This window comes from Pteropus medius, unplaced genomic scaffold (genome assembly GCF_902729225.1).
Source record: "Pteropus medius unplaced genomic scaffold, Ma_sr-lr_union100, whole genome shotgun sequence".
Classification (NCBI taxonomy): Eukaryota; Metazoa; Chordata; class Mammalia; order Chiroptera; family Pteropodidae; genus Pteropus; species Pteropus medius.
The window spans coordinates 11,398,318-11,421,537 of record NW_024344240.1 but is presented as its reverse complement, the minus strand read 5'-3'; the positions used below and the strand labels follow the sequence as shown (position 1 = coordinate 11,421,537).

Sequence of the window (23,220 nt, the reverse complement as noted above, 5' to 3'; positions counted from 1 at the left end):
ACTCTCAGCCTCTAGGTTTTTTTCTCCACCTGAATCTCCTCTCCTGTCTTGCCTACTTATTTATAACTGGACATCTTTCATTTTTATACTCAAAACATTTCCTTCTTGGTGAATCCCTCTTTGACCAATTCCTAATAGTGTTAGAATTGCTCATGATTTAAATTCATTGCAATATAATTTGCCATCTAAACTAAAGATTTAAAAGAATAAAAGGGAATGATATTATTAATTATGCTGGAAGAAGAGGCTACAAGCCAGAATTATCCCAATATGGCCACTCCACTTACAGCACATGTGGCAGGATGTGGATCTCAGTCCTCTCATCTTTACTGCTCTGGGGAAGTGAAGCTGTTCACACAATAAGGCATTGAACTATTGCTATAAAAAGTGGTCAAAATTAGCAAGAGAGTTATAAGTGTTCTTCACTGAAGAACATAAAGGTCTGCAGTTATACTCACTAAGATTGAGCCAGATCCTGAGGTTTGTTGTGTAGGAGCAGCTCCTGGGGCTCTGAGAGTGAGAGTAGACTATAAAATGGAGCCAGGAAACAATGGGGAGAAAAGATGGTTGAAAAAGGAAAGCCAAAAGACTTGAGGAAGACAGGCATTTAGGGGAGTTCATCTACATTTGGTGAATTCTGCAAGGCCTGAATTCAAGGTTACTTTTCCCAGTAGTTCTCAAGCTTTAGTGCATATCAGAATCACCTAGAGGGCTGTCTGTATGTAACAGAAAGTTGGGCCCTGTCTTCAGAGTTTCAGATTCAGTGGGTCTGGGGGAGAGACTATTATTTGCATTTTAACAAGTTCCCAGCTGCTGTTTCTGTGGCTAATCCAGTGCTCACAGTTTGAAAACCAGTGTCTTACAGAAACATCAAAATAATCTTTTGCACCATACTCTGGACTCCATGTCTGGGATTAGCTACCAGTTAGTCTGAGCCCTTTGTTGAACAACTCCATGTGCCATGCCCCTCCCTTCTATTATGGGCATAATTACAAGGCCTCACATTGTATATGTGTAGAAAAGAAATGGATGTGTATAAACAAGACATACTCATTTAATGTAAATTTCCTCTTTCAAACTTTTAAAATAAGGAGATTTCAGTGTTTTATTCCTCACATGCAGAAGAGATTTTTGAGAAAACACTTCTCTTTCACATATAAAAGACAAACACATTTTTTTGTGTGCTTGGTAATAGAGTAGAATTTCAAATAAAGAAACCACAAAAATCTTAAGAAAAATATATTTTGCTCTCATGGGTACCACACTTTATCATTATTTCTTTGGTTTGTAATTTGTCTAACCCAAGTTAATTATTATCATCTTATTTAATTGTCTGAAATTAAAGGGGACAAAAGAAAAAAAACGAGATGAGAAATTATAAAGGGAAGAAAAAATCTTCTGAGTAGGGAAAAACAGAAGAGAGTATAAAAAGAGGAAGCATTCTCTAGATGTGTAGATACAAAGAGTGTTAAGTCTCCTCACAGGCTAACAGAAAAAAGGGAAAAAACAGTCAACAGTTCTGGATTCAACTGTTTCAACATTAGAATCATACCTTTTCTTCTCTGGAAAATTCTCTAACTGAACCATTTAAACTACTTAGTTTTTACCAACATTGCAATATGACAATCCTGTGAAGATCTATTCCTCAGTAATTCCTGGATTTAAAATGCTGTCCGAAAGGTAGAAATCCATAAAAATGTAGCTGAACTTAAGCTATAGGCTTGAACACTACTTTGTACAAGTTCTACATATAAACTCCCTAGATTAGTTGGGACTGGTATTTCTTACTAAAATACTATAAAAAATTCACTCATGTTCATTGCAACTAAATTAAGGAGCTAAAATATCTGTAATAGGTGTCATAATGATACAATTATTTTTAGAAAAAAATCATTGATGTGTAGCTTTAAAAAATGTACAAAGGCAAATGAAAATCTCATAAATAGCAACTAGAATATAACATTTGCATTAAAATAGTTACCCTTGGAACAGACATCAGTTTATCAAAATGTATCTAAATCATCTTACTTATACTGATACCATCCTGTCTCAAGCCATCACCTCACCCTGAATTACAGCATAACCTCCTAACTGGTCTCTATACTTGTGCCCTTGATCTTACAGAGTATTCTCAACTCAGCAGTCAGAGTGTTCCTGTTAAAATGGAAGTCAGATCCCATCACTCTACAACCGAGATAGGAAAAGTGAAGGTCATTACATTGAACTACACAATCTGATATGATCAGCATGGGGTTCCTTCCCCCATGGCCCTTCCTCAGTTCTCTGACCTCATCTCCTTTGTCTCCTACTACTCTCCTTCTTGGTCACATATTCAGTCTACATTGACCTGCCCTCCGTCTAACATGTAAGATGAACAAAGGCTCTTGATTCAGAGTCTAGAAATGCTCTTTCTCAGAATATCACAGTGGCTCATTCTCTTATTTCCTGGAACAACGTGGTGATTTTTAAATACATCTTCAATAACAGGACTGAATTAACCAATAATATCTCTATGTGGCTACTTGCTTCATCTCCAAAAGCAAGCTAGAATCTAGCTAGCAAATGTTACCGGTATCTCTATTAATAACCTCTCACTTTACAGTGATTTTAGGCAAGTCTGCAACGAATGGCCACACATGCTGAGTGCTGCACAATTACCAAAGGTGCCACTCACAGTGAAGTTTCTATGAATGGTGTCTCCTAGATTTGCGCAACATAGCAGCCCTAGTTTTAGATCTCTGAGTTTCCTTTGGAATACAACAAATAATCCTTCAAAGCTATTCTAATTCTAGAACAGTTCAAACCATGCAATTTTGGCTAAAGTCTATTATATTTCATTGTGCTGTGGAATAAATGCAATAGTCTGAGAAAGGAAGAAGAAACAGTAGCTTAATATATCCATTCCAAAAATGTACATTGTAGCTATTATATACAAAACATGGTGATACTTGCAGTCAGGAATACAAAGATAAATTGTGATGTTTATCTTTGAAACAGTTCCATTCTAGTAGAGGGAAGAGGAGATTATGGAAATAGTTTAACCACAAAATAGATATAAATTTGAAAAGGGAGGTACAAGGTATAACAGGCTAAGTGCATCATATCTAAGTGGAGGTAAATTTGTGTTTAGTTTTGTTTATCTTGTAATTAGATTTAAATATGCATAGAATAAAGGGCACAAGTGAATTCTGACAAAGTGGCTATGGTCCTACAATCAGCAGCCAGATCATGACAGATTATCAGCATCCAGAAGAAATTGTCTATACCTGAGGACTACTTTTTCGAAGACTCAGATCATTGGAGCAGGGAAAAAGCCACGTGGAAGTGTTTGAGCTGACTGGCTTTGGTGAAATCTAATGTAACAAGTTGGGTGGGTAAAGTGAAACTATGGCGAGGAATTCCTGGGTATTTCTATTAGGGGAGGCGAGTTATGCATTCCTTATAAGACAGAGGGGATAACTCAATGGTAAGGATTTAGACTAGCTTTCCAAAGGAGATGCTGCTAGAGAGGCTGATTACTTGTTAATGGTTGCTAATTATGTCTGGGAGAATTAAAAATATGGAGGGGAATCTTCTCCTTTGCTTTTCTGAAGGAAGGTTTGCAGAGTGTCTCTCTTGCTGAACAGCCCTTGCATTTTAGGCATGCTTCTACTCTGTAAAACCAATCTCTCTCCCCTTTCATTAGTTTTGTTGCTTTGCGTTTTTTGCTCTTGGCAGCCTGAGTTAATAAAGGCTCTGGTTTACTGAAACCCAATGTGATAAGTATGCTATAGTTACCATCCAAGGAAACAGGTGTGTTGGTGAACAAGGGCACCCAGGAGGTCAATCTAGACTCCTCGCTTTGAGGTTGGGAAGCCCTGGATCTGTCCCTAAATGAACATGAGACCAAGAATTTGCCCTGAATTGAACAGATGGCATTAAATATGTCTAGTGCAAAGGAGATTAGAACAGCAGGCCAGGGCTCTGTGCTCAAATGGAAAGGAGGTCAGGAAGGTTTGTATTGCTTTACTGAATTTATTTCTCCATGACTCTTTCCAAAAGGGTTAAGAGATACCAGAAAACCACTGAGAGAGTTATGAAGACTGTCAGGTGGGGAGTGGAAATTAGTGGGGGCGAGAAGAAAGGAGAGGCTGGGGAGGAACTGAAGGGAAAAGAGAGAGAGAAGGAATGGAGGAAGGAACAAGGAGGGCTAAGGAACACAATCCCATTATAGTTTTAATATATTAATTCAGTAGGGATCAAGTGTGTCCATTAAAGAAAATAAGTTCATGCTAGGCTTCAAACTGAGTTTTATCACCTAAGGGAAACACACAGAGGAAAAGATGTAACTAGATGAGGGGTACGACCTAATCAAAGACATAGAGGTAAGTAGCATTTTTTTTCTAGGATATTATACATTGTTAGAGAAGAGATGAGGTAGACAGAAGGATTCAACACAGGTCCTGAAGTCACTAACAAAATGAGCATGACTGAGACTAAATTACAGTGGGTGGTAATGAGAATGGAGACAGGTGGGTCAAAGAGCTTATATCTTCTTCCTAAAATGAGCTCAGTCTTCTCATTGGGTTCCTAAGCCATCTGAATGGGCTTTTCTGAGGTACTCATTTACTGACATGTCCACTAAGGCACAGAAGAGTTAACTGAAGGTTACACAAACTTTGGGAACAATTGTTTTAATTAAGACAAAAGTAGAATGCAAAAAAGAATCTCGAAGTGCTTTCAATTGCTAAATCAAAATATTCTATAATCCTTATTCTTCTCGCAAGCAATTCTCTTTCTCTCTGGTCTTTTAACTGCACACTGATGAGTAAGTTTCCCTTTTATCTTAATTCATAGGTTTTTATTCTAGATCCTCTTGCCAAATTTCTGTTCCGTATTTATATATCTTATTCAAAAATTTTTCTATGTGATCCATTCTCCAGAATACTAATATGGTTTCTGGTATAATTTTAAGTAATAAATGTCCATTGTTACAATTTCTTGAGCATATATTACATGCTAGTTATTTTATAAAACTGTAAATGAATCCTCACAATTTGAGACAGGAGTAATCATCTCCAGATTAAGAAACTGAGGAACACAGAGGCTAGTAGAAGGCAGAACATGCTCAGGGAGATAATCAGCAGTAGGGCTGGGCATGCCTCTTTCTCAAATCCATGATCCACTGTCCAAAATCCACTGCACTCTCTGCTACTTAAGCCAAAGTTTAATTCAGTTCTTATTATCTTGCTTTTGTGGTTTCTTGAGTCCTATACAGAAACAGATTCAAAAGAATATATGTAAATTTTTGCTGTGGTTTGAATGTGTGTGCCTCCTGCCCCATCCATGTGTTGAAATCTTAATCCCCATGGCTATGGTATTTGGAGGTAGGGCCTTTGAGAGGTGCTTGGCCATGACGGTGAGCCCTTATGAAGGTCCCTTATAAAAGAGACCCCAGAGAGCTTCCTTGCCTCTTCCACCACTTGAGGACATAGAGAGAAGACAGCTGTAAATGAGGAAGGTGGAATTCTGTTAAATAACTTTTGGATAATTACCTAGTGATCATAATGATTTTCCTGTTATCTTTTCTACAAACTATCTGAAAAAACAGATTAAGATGCTCATTCTTTTGCATTTTATTAAAGTATATATTTCCTCATAAAGTAATGTATTCATAAGAAAATGTAAAATAAATAGAACCGCTAAGCCTGGCAAAATAAAATTGGCCAAAAAGCCAAAACATCCATTCCCGTTTGTTTGTTTGTTTTGCTTTGCCTTTTTAATGATACAGTTATGTTGTAGAACTTAATCATTCTTCATTTACAATAACATAGGCAGTGGTCTCTGTTATTATATATTCTTTATAAACTTATTAAGATTTACATTTCATCAAGTGGGAATAGCCTTAATTTATTTAATCATTTCTCTTTTTCAAGCATTTAGATACTTTCCTCTTTCTGCCTCCAATAAATAGCAATTCTGTGTTCCAATTGTTACCTTTGTTGATAATCTTAAACAAAAAAAGTTATATTTTTAAAGATATATAATAGAGAGAATTACTGAGAATAAGAGCTAAAGCAGCTTAAGTTTTACATTATCATTATCATTTGGGATTTCATTGAATTTAAATTTCTTTGACCTCTAATGAAATTGTATGTTTATGTATCTTTGAAAACCTGTTTTATATAACTTTTTATGTTTTAGCAGGCTTAGTGTTTATATCCTTTGGTCTTTGTATTCTATCAATTTTCCTTGTAGTTTTACAAAGTTTCTCATGTCTTAAGTAGACTGATATTTTGCTTTTATGGAAATTATTTCCTATCACATTACTATTTGTCCTTTAATCATATTCCTTTTTGGAAATATATGAATTCTTTAATTTTTCCTTTATTTTTTGCTTGTAAGTTAGAGAATCTTTTTCCTGTTGTTTTTTTTTTTTCCCCCATTTTATTCATGGGAAATTTTAATTTCCTAAGGCTTCGGAAAGTATTTCATAAAATACACACAGATATAAAGATCAAGTGATATTAAATTATTAGACCCATTGTAACAATAGGAAATTTAAAATAAAAAATCATAGGTAAGCAATAAAATAGTTTGGAATAACATTTAGAAAAATACTACTCTAGTTATACATCTGTGAACTGCCTGTGCTATCCTTGTGACAGGAAACACTACTTTAACAAAATGTTTCGGTCTTAAATAGGAAATATAATTGTAATCTCAATGTAATTTAGCAAAGACTCACCAAAAATGTATTTTCATTTTTAATCAAGGAAATATCATTATTTAGTTCATTATTTAATTTTAAAAATTACTCTTGCAGTTTCTGAAGTGACTAAAAATGAAATGCTACAATGCAACCAAATGTCAGTTCATGCTAACTTCTAACTAGTTTTAATTATGAATAATAAAAAAATAATCACAGGCCTCTCACAGATTCAACCCAGATTTCAAGTTGCTTCTTTTAGTGTTCACTGATGAAAAATCGAATTTAATATTTTAACAATTTCCTCCAGTACTTGTTTTTAACATAAAATGTAATAGTATATAAACCATCTTGGAGAAAAACAAACAAGTACAATATTAACAGTAGAAAGTTCTGGACTTAATTTGAAAGAGCTGGACTTCTCAAATTATTCCCCAACTATATTTGTTGAATATTTCTGATTCAGAGAGTCACTTGAAATTCCTAACTTCTGTTATCTCTGTCAAATGTGGTTGGGATTCCTTCCTACCTCACAGGAGTTAGATGACCAAAAAAGATCAGGGTTAAGAAAGCACTCGATAAGATTGACAGTGTTTGATAAATGTAGTAAGACATTGCCAAGGTTTTAAAATTGATAGTAGAGACAAATAATAATAATTCAGGTAATTACAGTTTTAAAAAATTCTATACTTCTCTGTGGGCCCAAGAGAAAGAATGATAGAATGATCTTCACTGTTAGAAATAATTTCATGATTGTCTGGACCAGCCTGTTCACTGTCCAGATGCTTGTGTTCTCTCTAATGTCCTTACAAACCCACACTTAAAACATCTTCAATGAGAACTCATTTTATAACCTGACAGCTCTCATAATTTGGATGTTCCTCCTATGAAGCCAGAATATGTTTCTCATACCTCCTAGATCAGGTCCTAGTTTTTCCTTTGCACTATTTCCCAGACACATGCTGTGTCTTCTGCCTCAAGCATTTTCTGTGCTTTAATGTTCTCCATTACACCTCTTCATTTCTACCCTTTTGTCTGGTGATCTCCTACTCATCATTCCAATATAGTTTACATGTAAGCTCATCAGGCATATTTCTCCTGCACCCCAGCCACTCAGATCAAGGCACTTTAATTATATTGCATCGCCTCTTTAAAACTAATTACAGTTGTAATCAAATCATTATTTTCATAATTTGTGCCTTCCTCAGCAGTTTGCAATCTCCATTGGAGACTCTCTTGTTCCTTGCCATGTCCCTACACTAGTATAGTGCTTGAGAAATATTGAGCTTGGGAAAAGGTTCAGGACTCATCACTGTATAGCTGAACCCTTGGAAATGAACATCACCCAGAGAGAGTATCAATAATGAAGAAAATGAGGATAAAAGCTTTACTCTTAGAAATGGTTAAGAGGTAGACAGAAAAATATAAAAAAATCCAAGTTCTACATTAAAAAAACAACACTTTTTAATACCGTTTATCGCAATCTGCTCCCTTTTAATTTTTATACTTCTGTCCTTAATATCAAATGAATTCCCATTTGCCTAGATTTATACATAGTAGGTATCTTATAACAAATGTGTATTAAGTTGTTTCAGTCTATATCAAATTTACTGCTATGTACATGAAAGAAACATTTATAATGTATTCTTTTTATCTCTTGACTATCATTCTTTTGACAAAACCTTCCTATTGGAGTCATAGGAAAAATCCACAGAGAATCCTTTGAATTATAGGCCTGTATGAGGCATGAAGGCACCAAATCCTCATCTTTGACATTTATAAACTAAATTCCACAAAGAATTAACATGATTTGTTTCATATAGACATTGGAATACACTGTAAGCTTGATGACATATAAATACAACATTATACTATCACTGATATCATAATTTGAAACCTATTTTCTACACATTCCTTAAAATTCTTGATAAAGACCAATGAGAGATTGAGTATATATTACAAACAACATGAAATCTGAGTATTAGAAAACATTTTGGAAGCCCACATCAACCCTTTCACTTTACAGATGAGGAATCTTAATCCCAGAGGTTATAGATACCAGAGTCCAACATTTAACCAACTTATTGAACCAATTTTATAAGCCTGCCTAGCTCTCTTTCTTGCAAGTCAACCTGAAGAAAAAAAGGCAATCTGCAATGCAATTCCTTTCCCCCAGATAAAAAACTAGTGGATTTAAAATACAAATAACTGTTAGAGCTTTTAAATACTGCCTTCTAATTGCCAGTATAGCCAATGTAAACTCCTATAATTCCCTCTGTCTAGTCTCAAGTGGATGGCATTTTCCGTCACTTGTATCATTAACAGGCAAATCAAAAGCACATAAAATCACCCAGGAGAGTGAATTTCCGACAGAACAAAACTCATCCACTCTGTATTTTCATTGGTATTTGCGAAAGCATTTTAAAAAAGACTCAAGACAATATGCATATTTCATTTAAAAATTTACTTTTAAGCTGAAGGCACGTTATTATTCATTCAATTCATGGGTATAAATAGTCTAAGAATATCCATAATCGGTAAGTTAGAGAAGAACTGATATGCAAGTCATAGTATGTATCTTCTTGGACATGAAGTAATAAAAATTCTGATGGAACAACCATTCAGTCAATTTATCCAATTCTAATATTCAGTTCTAAAATGGAAAATATTTACTAGACGGGCACTTTGATTAACTGTGTCACAGAGTCAGCCTTGCAATATACAGATGATGTACTATAGAATCGTACACTTGAAATCTATATAATTTAATTAACCAATCAATCCCAATAAATTTAATAAATAAAAAAAAACATAGAATGAAGAATATTCCTGAGCTCAACCAACGCTTATTGCAATATAGTAGATACTGATATTGCAAAATGAAAACAAGTCCACCCTATGTTGTAATCATCTTAGAATTTTCTAAAGAAGGTAAATGTACAATTTCAATAAAAATATTTACATTCCCACAACCATTCCCTAGTCCAAGCCACAATCATTTCTTGCCTAAAACACAGCAATGAAGTTAGTTCCTTTTGCTCTACTCTGACCTTTCTGTAATCCTGTGTTCTCCACATGGTCCCATCTACTGCTCTTAGAATAAAATGCAAACTCCTTAGCTTGGTCTACAAAGCCCCATGGGTTCTATCTATCTCTGCCTCCTGCCAGAGCTTCTCTCCTCCCACTTTCCTTTCTGGTTCAATATGCTGCAGTCACATTAGCCTTATTTCTGTGATGTGAACATAAGCTTGGTCTTGCCTGTAACCTTTGAAGTTACTGTTTCTTCTGTCTGAAATGCTCTTACCTGGCTCTTCAAATAGCTGGCTTAAGCATATGGATTTCAAATATCATCTCCTCAAAGATGCTTTACCTGACTACTTGGTTTCAACAAGTACCCAACTTCTCACCTCATCACCTTCTAAAAATGACACCATCCTACTTACTTCCTACATAGCACTATTCACTTTCAAAAAATAGGACAATGCCTCACTCCTGCTAGATCTATCTTATACATGTTAAAATTAATAAAATAAAAACCCTTCCCTAAGAATTTTAAGCCACAATGATGCTCTCTAAAACTATGCACAGAAGGGCCTACTAACAAAAAATATCTATCTACCTATCCAGCCACCTACCTGTCTATCTACTAATTTTTTAAAAAGAAATGGAACATATACCATGAGAAAAAGCAATGTCAGTTTTCAAAGAGCCAAAAATTTAGTTACTTACAACTAACTTGGGGATGTCAACTTCATTTTTCTAGGCTTCAATCTACTTATTTGCACAACAAAATGGTTATATTAGGTATTTTTTTAAAAATTTTCCAGTTCTACATTTTAGTTATTTGAAGCAGATTTCCCCTAAATTAAAATCATTGGTATTTCTTTAAATGCACCTTTTTTTTTTTTTTTTAACAATCCGAGCACACTGAGATAGAAATATCCATAACTAAATTATGGGCCTCTTGTCTGTTGGTATTTTATTTTGCCTTAACTATTCCTTTTTGATGCCTCATCTTGAGACTTTCCCATTTCCTACTCAAGAGTGGAGGAAAAATACTGAAACTATTTTATAAAATTATATTGAATTATGCAATCATTCCTCTCTCAGAAAATAAATGTACTTCTAATAATGTATGTATGCCCCCAAATTTTAAATAATCCAGGGGGACTAAGAGAATCAGTCTTTAACACATGTGTTTACAGAACATATGTTATCACCGTTTTCCAAATAACATATACAATAAAGAATTTATTGCGCTTTCTGTTAAAACTAAATCTAAACATTTCTCATGGGAGAAATATTCCCTACTACCACAACTGAAAAAAATCAGCAGTATGATGTAATATAAAAATAATAATAAATAAAAAGATAGAAATGTTGGTAAAGACAAAGAAGCCAGAATAAAAGGGGACTAAGGGATCTAACTCTTTAATACAATAGTGATGTTTTTCAAATAAAGCAATGATGAAGTATAAAGGAATTGATTGTAAAAAATCTAAAGCATATAATAAAATTATGGGAAACAACCTTAGAAGATGCAGTGAGTAGAATTAGTATGACATAAAGGAAATGCAGGCAGCAAGATAAGAAAACAAAAGTATTTCATAAAATGAAATGACAGGAGGTCCTTTAGCACTCTGAAAATAATCCTGGGACTATTTTAATGCACAGTAAGGGTACCCAAAATAGTATGCATAAGAAAATCCTAATTTAAAATACTTCATATAAGAAAACCTATAAAAATAAATTCTGTAGCGAACCTAAATTAGTTGATTGCTTCTTAACATGGCAATGAATCTGCATCGTGAAACAAAATCAGAAGTGGTTATGCAATAAGTTGTGTGAAATTACATGCTGTGTTATGCTGGAGAGGTAAAGCATCACAAGCCTAGGTTTATAAACATATCCACACAATATAAATAAACAAATGGAATTGTGGTTGACTAAGTATATCCTCCATTTTACTATTTCCATTCTTCCACACTCAAGCCTCTCACTGTTTGATTTTTACTAGTTGGAAAATGTTAGAAAGATTTAAATGTTATACAAGCATATCAGCTTTATTTCCTCAAGATTTCATTTCCATCCACCTTTAAGTTTATTACTTGATAATAACTAACACATTAAAGCCAATAGTGGTCAAAAAACACTTTTTTTTCCAAGGGATTAGAAAAGGTAAATGTTTTTTGGCTCGTTGAAAGCCATTCCAACTGCAAATCTGGTAGAAATAAGCACAATCTTACACAACACCAAACCAGCAATATTACTTTGCCTCACTTAACACATGACTCACTACTAATGACAGAGTGGAGTGTGACAGAGTTGTTATATAAATTCACTCTACACTGATTAAGGCCAAGGCTAAAATGAATTAGAGTCATCCTTTACACCCTTTACAGTTTATTCTTGACCTCAATCTCGAGCATGTAGAGGCTGCTGTGCATTCATATCTTCCAGAAAGCAAGATTTTGAGGCCAAAATGTAAACCTTTAAAATTTCAAAATGATACATTTGATGAGCAATAATACATTATCTTATAGAATGAAAAGAGAGCTGAAATTTGGATTATATACTATGCATCAGGCAAGTAGCAAGGTGTTTTCCTGATGAGACCTCACTGACCTTGAAAGAAACAACTGTAAAAACACCTTCCCCATTGAAGTCCTCTAAAAATTTCTAAGGAAAATATAATGCATTGCCTCTTTAATATGACTGGTTTGAACGAAGAGGTAAGACTATAGAATGAGGCTAAATCTGAAAGCTTTACCAGCAAAATCTAAATCTCATGTCAATGTTAAGAAATTCAGAGGGCATGGAAAAAACTATCAACCACTCACCATAATGCATGTAACAGTTGCCTTTGGTGGGATCCAGCTCAATAGCCTTCAAGAAGAACTTTTCAGCCTCACTCTTACGACCCTTGAAAAATAGAGAAAATGGATGATTCAGCAGCGGATCACAAGGGATTCTTCACCTCCTGGGCCCAAATGAAGCAGACTAATGTTTACTTGGTAATTATCATCAAAAAATGTTTTTTTTTAAGTAAACAAAGATGATCAAGGAAAATATGTTGAGAGAGAAGACTTAAGTGGGAATCCTGGGAAACACCAAGATTAGAAGAACAGAAAATGAGAGTGAATTCATAAAGAGATTAAAAAGAAGGGGCCAGAGAAGCAAGAGAAAAAAGTGAAAAAATGGTTTCACAGATAAGATAGTTTCAAGGAATGGCGAGAAACATTATCATTTTCTATAACATATTCTCCCTTCAACCTGCTTCTTCTTCATTCTTCCTTGTAAAGAATTATGGCCATTTTAGTTTTTGAGATGATTTTGTCCTAATCATTAAATTTATACATGAAAAAAATTCATCATATTTGTTGAATTGCAAACAACCACTGCTTATCTTTACATTGTCATTCAGGACTCCAGGATTTAATCTAAAGGCAGACCATCTTCTTAACTATAGTTTCAAATAAACATTACAATCATTTTCAGAGAGCAGTAAGCAAAAAGTCAAGGGAAAGGCTTATATGCAATAAATTGATTTTTCATGAAACGAAAATCCTAATTCAGACAGATTCTAGACGTGTACATTTTTCACCTGGTTATTGCTTCAGACTCACAATTTCCTATAGGGTAACAAAAAGGGGTGGCCTGAAGTTAGAGAAAAGCTGAAGAACTTTCCTAGAGAGTTCTGTCCTGTCCTGTAAGGTTAGAATGAAGATTGATGTTGATTGCAAGTGGCAGTCAGATGCTGGATGGTGTCCAGAAGTCATGGTCCAAAGTAAAGAAAAATGATCTTAATTGCTAGTTCCTTCTATCACCCATATGAACTTCAAATGATATTTTTTTCTTTCTTCACATATATTTTAAACTAACTGTTAAGGAGATAAATCTTCCAAAGCCAGAGGTGTATGATGATTAACCTAATAATATTCTACATTCTGTGCAACTTTGACTCATTTATATATGCCCTCCTTTTTGTTCATTAACTCAATTTTTAAAAAATCTACTCTTGTTACATCCTTTATTCACCCATTTCCCAACAGGTAGGACCTACTTACGGCCTCTGCCGCCTATAGCTAGTGGTAACCCAGTAATCACAAAATTGACTTCCTCATTTCTCTTTAAAACTGCTCTAAAATTAAAGTATATTTTTTTTAAAAAAAGGATAACAATAAATATTTCATAAGATTATTGAATTATCCAAGGCAATACACACAAAGTAGTTATTATAATAACTAGGCATATTGTAAGTTTGCAATAAATATTATTTCATGCGTGTGTGTGTATATATACTATATATATATAGTATGCAATAGAATGCAAAATTCTGCATGACAAAGAATATATTTTGTTATATACACCACTGCAAAAACACATGGTCAGCCTTTAAATTGTCATTGGAAAATGATGTATGAAGAACTTACAGATGATAATAAAAGATGCAAAATGAAAACTGTATTGGTAGAGAGTTTGTAGAAATGTTATTATGCAAAGAAAAAAAGGATCTGTAAACTTTTTTTCAGTAAAGAAGAGAAGAAGCTGGTTAATTTATCAATGTCACAGTAAGTGGGGTAAAATAGTTGTGCATAGTCCACTGGCAAAACAATAATACGTAGTGTTAAAAAAACGTACATCAGAACCCAAAGGACAGTGGTCTCTGGCTGTTCCACAGACCAGGTTATGAAAAGAAATGAACCCCATAACTCCTAGATGCAAAATAAACACATCAAAAGCCAGACCGTGCTTTCGGTGGGTGTTGGGGTGGGGAGATTGAGAGAAAGAGTATCAAACCATCATGCAAAAACCTATGTTTCTGCTTTGACCACTATTTTTTAGTCAAGTGCCAAATAATAAGGAGGAAAATAAAATCCTTACAAGAGTATACAAAATCAAGGGTCGACCAAATGCGTAAGCTATCCAGACTCATTACTAGGTCTTAGGAAGTGGCTTAGAGGTAACATTATGTTTAATCAAATTTATTCTTTCACCTATTACTGCTGTAAAGGGATGGCAGTTGAAAAAGTGGAGAGGAAAAAGTTATTTCTCAGCAGGTTTTTCTTGGTGTCTTTTAGAGTACATCAGCATTTTCTACAAGCAAGAATTACAGAGTAAGCCACTGGTTGTACAAACTCCTCACATCAAACACCATTACTCATTTCATATATTGGTTGGGATTTCTGGACACGTGTGTTGGTTCAGAAAACCAAGAAAAAGGGACTGTGGTCAGCTGTGACAAATAAGGGAAATGTGAGTTGAGAGGCTCAGTTTCTACTGCCAGCTCTATGACTTGTTCTTTGCTTGTTCCTTTATTTTTGTAGGTTAAAAATTACTTATTGAATGCCTACTATTTGCTTTGCACAGTTCTAAGTACTGGGGATATAACCGTGAACGCAGAGTGCTTGCCTTCGAGTCTTAGTTGCAGGAGGCACATAATGAACATATTACCCAATAACTAAGAGAATTAGTCACAGAGTTCAGTGCACAAACAATTAATTTCTCCAATTGTCATTAAGCGAACTAGCCCAGAGACAGACAAGCCTGTGTTTGAATCTTCCTGCCTCTACTTATTTAACTGTGTGATTTTGAGTATCTTTTATATCTGAATCTCTATTTCCTCATTTGGAAAAAATGAACCCTTTGAAGGGTTCTAAGAAAATCACAAATCAAATGGAAATAACTAGCTTCAGATCTGGCACACAAAGCTCTGACATTCTTTGATTTGTCTTCCTTCTATCTACTCAAAAGAATTCTTCCAAGTTCGAAGTTACTATCTGGCTCCTAATTACCAAAATGCAAAAATCTTTTTCTGAATTTCATGTCATGGTAAAAACTAAACTTCATAATTTCCCTAAAAATGACTCCCATTCCTAATATTTTCCCCTCCCTCAAATTAAAGGCCTTTCAGTTCACATCTAGAGTGCAACAATAGATTTCAGATTTCCTGACTCGCTGAATTTCATTTCACCAGATTAATGTGCCTTAAGCAGAACTGTTTTTGTTATGCCCTTGTTCAAAAATATTTCAATAGCTCCTTGTTCTCACTCATTCTACTTAAGAATCAGTCTAATTTTCAAAATCTTCCACAATCTAGTTCAAATCTTCTTGGATAAATCCTTACATTTTATTAGGTCAATTTTATCACTTGCCTTAACCAAAGCTCCCATGTCTTCCCTTAATTATTTCTTCTGCTCTGTAATACTATTCACTTTTTTACTCATTTATATGCATTTTATGCATCGAGCCTTGGTTGAAGTTTCATCTTTTTTATAAAGCCCTCTGTAATGGCTCCTAGTCCCAGCAGGGTCCCTAATCTTTTGTGAAGATATGATTATTTTTGAGAGTCGTTATGATCACCCTACAGTTATACAATGTGGAATCTAAAATTTTAGACGAAATCCTTTCATATATAAAATAAGGTGTTTGGCAAGTGGAACTTTAGCTTTTGTAAAATTGTCATTCCAAGTAAGTATTTAGAGTATACACATGCCTTATTCAGTGTACCCACACACAAATTAGTTAAAACAGCAATAACCCAGTATACTGAAGTACAAAAGATTAGGAAGTCAAGAATGTAAAGCAGAGCTAAGGAAACACATGGTAAATATACTTTTTAAACATCAGAATTTCAAATAATTCTAAATTAGACATTTAGAATTCTCTGCAGTTAGAATATTGGTGTTGATGCAAAGAATTAACCAGGTGGGCTTTAAATAGCACAAATGACTCTTTCCTGGACAGGGCTGCACCAGTACCTAGGGATTAGGGATTTGAGATTATCAATATGCTTATATTATACTTATATTAGTATATTATTTGTAGCACTATATTGAGTATTAAAGATACACACACAAGATAATATTATTTAAATTAAAAAAAATCTCCAAACAGGACTAAGCTTTGTCAGGTCCTCTTCTGATTGGCAGCAATAAAACATTTACATGTTAGATAAATATTCAGTAAAGTTTACATAGCCTCTTCCACAGTGTGGGATTTGTTTTCAGCATATTTATTTTGTTTACTAATTAAACTGGATACTACTACCACTGTTCAGAAACGGGCCCATCCGAGTGGGTGTACAAGGCAAGCAGCATCTCTTCCAATGGCTGATCGATACTTTTTCAAACTATAAAATATATAAATATTAAAACAGATACATATATTTTTTTAAACACACAATAAACACACAGAGACACAAACTCTCCCCCTCCCCCAAACAGTTCTGGAACTCACACTTAAGAAAGCATTCATAAATATTAAATATGAGAGAATTATACTACTGTGGTTTCAGCTTGAATTGTTTCATTTTTGAAGAGTAAAACATAAACCAAATTTTGTACTTATTTTTTAGTAAAAATATTCCTGTGTAGAGTTGTGAACAAAGTAGTAATTTCTCCATTTCGCATCTGGAAGTTGTCACAGAACTAAGGTCTATAAAACTATAAAAAGAGTTCCTCAGAAATAGCCCAATTCTCAATCAAATATTTATATCCTAACCAGGGACTACCTATGTCTTCAGGACTGGTAGGAATAATAATTAAAACAAACCAGAGAATTTCTCTTTGGTGGTCCTATTTAGAGGCTGTTTTAAATTTGGGGTAGGATGCGTCTCATTCTGCAGTTGTGTATCTAACAACTATTTCCACACATTTATTGTTTATTCTTTGGAAATGTTTGACAATTGTGAATGTCAGTCATTTTTCACAATCAATGAAAATCACATCATTTCTCATTCAAGTGTAATTGTGTACATATAGTAAATAAGAAACAGAAGCAGCCAATATAACAAGTCCAAAGCTTACAGTTTGGTAACTGTGTAGTTTAGACATGCATTATAGTTTAATGAGTGCAAAGAAAAAAGCAATTAAACAGTCTTGAAAATTAGCTTGTGAGGACTACCATTTACAAATAGAAGAAGCATTATTCGATAGTCTATTTTAACATCATAATGTTCATATGTGAAGTGTCTTCAATATATACAAGTCTTTCCTCCTCAAAAGAAAAAAATCATTAAAAAAATCTAACGGTTCAACTAATTCTTATAAACCAAGATCGTTTATATCAAACCATTTAACTCTCATGTCCCTCTAAGTCAGTATGTATTATCAACCTGAACTAACCTCAATTAGAGGTAAAGTGAAGGGACAGGACAGGGTAACCTTCATGATGAAATATTTTATCACTATATTACCAAAATATTTCCACTGAATTATCAGATACTTAAAGTTTGACCATGACATCCATTTTTTAAGGGAGAAAATAATATTTATTCTGGAATGCTTTAAAATAAAATAGAATAAGGATACCAGATACAAAAAAAATGTGGCTGAATAGTTTATCGATAAGTGTTTTTCCTCCCTGAATTGTCTCCCAAGTCCCACTTTCTATAAATATCCCAAAGCAGAAGTTGTCTGAATGATACCTGGAATATATTTTCATAAGGCCTAAGCTCAATGAAATATTATATCAAGTGACACTGAGGGTGGCTAGTGGTGATAAGGTGGGTCTCACACCGATTAGGGTAGCATCCAGAGTAGCTGTCAAAACCTCAGCAGAGAGGGCTGGCTCTGTACTATTCCTAGTGCAAGGCTGGACATCCCCAAACCAGGCCTCCTAACCTGAGCAAAGCTTCCTTGATACCCATCCCAAGTCCTCCTGTGGAGCCATCAGACTTCAAGGGAAGGTATCAGCTCAGACCAAGTTGACCAGAGAAGCTCCTGCCCATTTTTTTTTTTTTTTTTAGGTGAGGCAACTCTTGGTTGACCTCACAGATTGCAAGGACCTTGTCAGTTTACAATCCTTTATTTTTATTTTTTTTACACCTACAGCAAGCACCTGGTCTTCCTAGGTGGTCTCCCATTCAAGTACTAACCAGGCCCGACCCTGCTTAGCTTCCGAGATCAGACGGGATGAGGCTTGTTCAGGGTAGCACAGCTGTAGACTCCTTTCCAGCTTTTTGAACACCATTAAGCCTCCCAGATTTAGGTGAATCCCTAGGAGAGGGAGGAGGCCATAAAACAGCTGCAATAAAATAGCCAATCAAGTGGAATGAAAGACCACAGTACACTGAATTTCATTCAAAGATTTAAAAAGTAGATCATCCTGAAGCCGCTGAATTTCTAGCCTGAAAGTCGACATGTTACATGAGCAATGGACACAAATAAACAGTGTTCAAATATCAAAAACTAATGGCCAATATTTCTATAAAAACACATTAAACTTACTCAATATTCACTTTGCCTAAAATGCAAATAAATACACTGAGATGTATTATTCCTCTATAAGTGAAGTTCCCCCCAAAGTCAAAGGACTAAATATTACTGAGAGTTCATAAAATTAGGTGCTTATATTACATATAGCTAAAATATAGTCAAATGTAAGATCTTCATGGGGAACAATTTAATATATATCAAAAACCTTTAAACCATAGATACACTTTGGCCAAACAATTCTATTTCTAGGTATTTGTTTGGAAAAAAAATACCTGTAAGTACAAAAAGGTGGGTATTTATTTTCATTGAAGGACTATTTATACAAATTCAACGTCTACCAGCATAGACTTGGTTAACCTTATGGCATTTCAATGAAATACTATGACTCTATTAAATTGATTTTGTAGAAAATTATTTAAACCACAAGAGATCTTCATAATCCATTGCTAAAAACAAAACTCAGGTTTTAAATAGTAGTTTATGTCCTTAAAAAAAATCAAAATACCGAAAGAATGTTTTTAAGAGGAGATTTAACACTGTCTGAATAGTTGGATCATTTTAATGCTGGGGTTCAAAGGTAAATGATAGGGTTGGTCCCTTGGTATTTCAAGAATGATGGGGAAAGAGTACCCATTTAGAGTAGATTGCAAAAAATAGTGCTGTGTTATTGTCAAACTAAGTGTCTTGAGAACACAGTATAACACAGTACAACTTAGAAGGGCAAAAGAAGGCTTAAGATATGTGACGTTTCAATCCATAGAAATAGAAAAAACTCCTACTACAGTACAGGCTGTGTTCCAGGTCTTGGTAATTAAGACAAAGTTCCTGTCCTCCTGCAGTTCACATTCTAGTGATATAATGGATAGCTTACAAAGGAGCAGGTGACTCTGTCAATTAGTCTTAAGTACTCTGGTAAAAAATAACACAGGCTAAAAAAAGAGAACAATATACAACTGGGGGTGGGGTGGAGTGATGTTTCATAAAGTGATCAAGAAAGGCCTTTAGTGGTATTTAGGAAGTGAAGTAAGTAAAGGGAGTGAGTGAGCCATGCAAAGGTCTGGCATTCATGGAATGTTAGGGCCTAACAAGAAAACAAATATGGTGGCAGTAGAGTATGCCCCATAAAGCATCACAGGAAGTGAGTGTGACAGACAGGAGGGATCAGATCCTTCAGGACCTAGTATTCACTGTAAGAAATTTGGAATTAATTTTTCTTTTTTGGTAGTACAAACCACAGTTTTAATACTGGATGCCACATGTTGCTTTGACTCATAAAATTTCCTTGATGTTAACAAGCACAGGGTCAAACAGCCTCCAGGAACTGCACAAAATATGGAACACTTCATGAATTTGTATGTCATCCTTGGGCAGGGGCCATGCTAATCCTCTCTGTGTCATTTTAATTTTAGTGCATGTGCTGCTGAAGCAAGCACTGAAATTTCTTTTGACTAGGAAAGAACACCATGCATTTTAAATAGGGGTACAAAAACTCCCTAAATTTTGGGTGAAACAATTTACTGTAGGAAACGCAAAAGAGAAAACAGGAAGACCACTTAGGAAGTTGTCAATACTCCATGGTTAAGACTAAAGTGAAAGCAGTGGAAGTGGTGAGCTATGGATACATTTAGAAACTCTTGAATACAGGTGGCCGACAGAATGGGTATAGGTATAACATAAAAACAAAAGTCAAAGGTGACTCAGGAGCTTGTAGCACCTAGGTGAATGCAGGTACCATTTATTCACAGAGGAAAGACTGTGTGGGAGCATGTATTGGTAGAAAGCGGCATGTGCCGTGGAATAATCAAGTTCTGTTTGATTAAGATGCTAGAGTGAGAGACTTTAGAAAACTAATTCACAGAAAGACTGCCAGATAGGAGGCCACAGACCAAGTACCAGCCAATAAAGAAGAACAATAGATATCTGGTACTTTGCATGAACGTAAAATAAAAGAAGACTTGTAAGAATGCCAAGAAAGAAGCAAAAAAGGGAACAACAACAACAAAAACTCTTACATTTTAATGTTTTCGATAAGAGAAAAAAATATTAACATGCATTATAAAATATAAACATATAGGACCATTTAAAATAATTATTTTTAAAAAGTTAACTTGCCTTTTATAAATATTTAAAATGTTTGATAATTTAAACATTTAAATTATATGTTGCTTTCTCCACAGCTTTGACATTGAGTAAAAATGTTAGATTTTAAAGTATAAATAAAAAATAGCTAATTTCTAAAATATTACATAACTGAAGGTATTTAGCTTATTCAGATTTCCTGTTATGAGTTTTCGTTTCCTTTCTACATCTGTTCACTTGTATGTTTTCCCTTTAAGCTTAAAGAGGTCATCCACACACACTGTAAAAACATTTTAGTGGAAGATAATTAATTTGACAAGATATGACTTAGGCTGTTACACTGTACTGCCATGCTAAGCTTAAAGGCAATTTAAAAGCAATGTCTCACCATAATTCTTCTCTATCTATAATCTCAGTTATTAAGAACAGTGCTCAGATATTTTATTAAAATGTCTGAGTAAGTTGTGGTGAAGTAAGTAAAAACTATGTTTGAATAAAATTTATAATAAAAGTATAGGTAAAATATCCTAGAATTTTACTTTAAAATTATGCAAATCATTATAAATATCAAAATTGGCTATTTTTAGATTTTAGAATAATGTACACATCTTTGAGTCATAAACCAAAAAGAAAAATATCTATTTTTAATTAAAACAATAAACTTTCAGCAATTCATTGAATTTATTCATTGCTTTCCTTAATTTGGCAAATATTTATTGGGTATCTATCATGTGCCTAGCACTGTGTTAAACACACCAGGATGAAAATGGCGAAGAAGAAAAGATACAACCCCTGCCCCATGATGCTGCCAAAACTGTAGCTGTTATGTGTATGACACAAACAATGGTTGTGAGTTTCACTGAGAACCGCTGGTTTGACCTAGTTGCAGTATTCAGGGAAGGTTTCCAAAAAGATTGCTGTTTGCTCTAAAAATCTCTTCAGATTTTTAGTATTCTGCATAGAGGCACAGCAAAGGTAAAGCCCTGGTGGCAGAAACACAGAAACACTTCATGCAGCCCACAGTGAGACAGAGGAGGAGTAGAGGCAGGCTAGGTGAAAACTGTAGGAAAGAGTAGAGTATGCCTATACTCTCTATATATAGGTTACATGAGGGAATTTGTCCTTATTTACTTTGTAAATATCACTCTCAGGGCAGTGCGGATAATACTGGATTGGGAATAGAAAGAATGTAGGCAGATTAGTCCAGGCTTTTAAAAAAGAGTGATGAGGATTAGTGGATGGATATGAGGAATATTTAGGCAATGTAGATAGAATTACAGCATGGATAGGAGAGGGAAAGGGTGTGATGAGAGAGATGGAGGTAACAAAAATGATCTTAAGTTCCTGACTGTGAAACTGAAGGAAAGCTGGTAAACAATGGCTTTGGAGGCAGAACAGGTTAAAGAAGTAAGATTATGAGCACAGTTTTGAGAATGGGAGAGCTTGAGGTACTTCTGAGATGTCAAGGATGCAGTTTGTCCATCAAGCTGAATCGGGTGGCCAAAGGCAGTGGATATGAAAGAAATCCACTGGACTTAGTGACACAAAGATGACTGGTAAGTTTAGTAAGGTTTGTTTCTATGGAATAGATCTTGAAGCCAGAAGGTGTGGGAGTTTGGGAGACAGGGTGAGGAAAGGATACTTAATTACAGACAATTCTGTCAATGTGCCTGGCTGTGAAGGGGAGAGAAAGTGATAAAGCCAGCAGAAGGGTATGAGACACATTGAGTGTTTTGAAAAAGAACACAGAAAACATAACATAAATCATAACTAGGAATAAAAATTAAAGCCTAGTTTTTTTTTTCTTAGTTTAATTGAAAATTAAAAGGAAAGATAACTTAAAAAATTTTTTTTGAGAAGTCTTAGATAGCTTTCCAGTTATGGCCATGACCAAATAAAACCTGCCCAGAATCCTTTAAGCTGAGTCTTTTCCTCCTGGGGCTCTAACGACACTTGATTCCTACACTTTTGTTGTGACACTTACCATATGTACCCTAATTACCATTTGTTAGCTTCTCTTTTAATTGTAAACCACTTCAGGAGAATTGTTGAACCAAGACTTAGTTGAGGGCCTGAGGCATAGTAGGTGATCATAAATGCATGAAAATATTAAATATCTTGAAAAAGCAAACACTCACAACACACTCCTTAAATGCACACTCTCATTGGGAAGTGCTGTTGCCTGAGTGAGGAAGGTCACAGGTTCCAGTGGATACATGTGATTAAATCTTAAGG

The 23,220-nt window shown here is 34.7% G+C and overlaps 1 protein-coding gene, 1 non-coding gene and 1 pseudogene across 5 annotated transcripts in view; all 3 read right to left on the bottom strand.

Moving 5' to 3' along the window:
- The window catches only part of TMTC2 (transmembrane O-mannosyltransferase targeting cadherins 2), a 346,015-nt gene that overhangs the window by 59,071 nt on the left and 263,724 nt on the right, over positions 1–23,220 (bottom strand). For all 4 annotated transcript variants that reach the window (XM_039868970.1, XM_039868969.1, XM_039868971.1 and 1 more), the window contains one exon: positions 12,529–12,610. In XM_039868970.1, coding sequence (XP_039724904.1) covers positions 12,529–12,610 — 82 coding nt within the window. The remainder of the gene's footprint in view (positions 1–12,528; positions 12,611–23,220) is intronic.
- LOC120607608 (uncharacterized) lies at positions 18,517–18,633 on the bottom strand (annotated as a pseudogene).
- LOC120607626 (U6 spliceosomal RNA) lies at positions 20,233–20,339 on the bottom strand. The gene has a single exon (XR_005654181.1). It is a non-coding gene; the product is annotated as a U6 spliceosomal RNA (small nuclear RNA).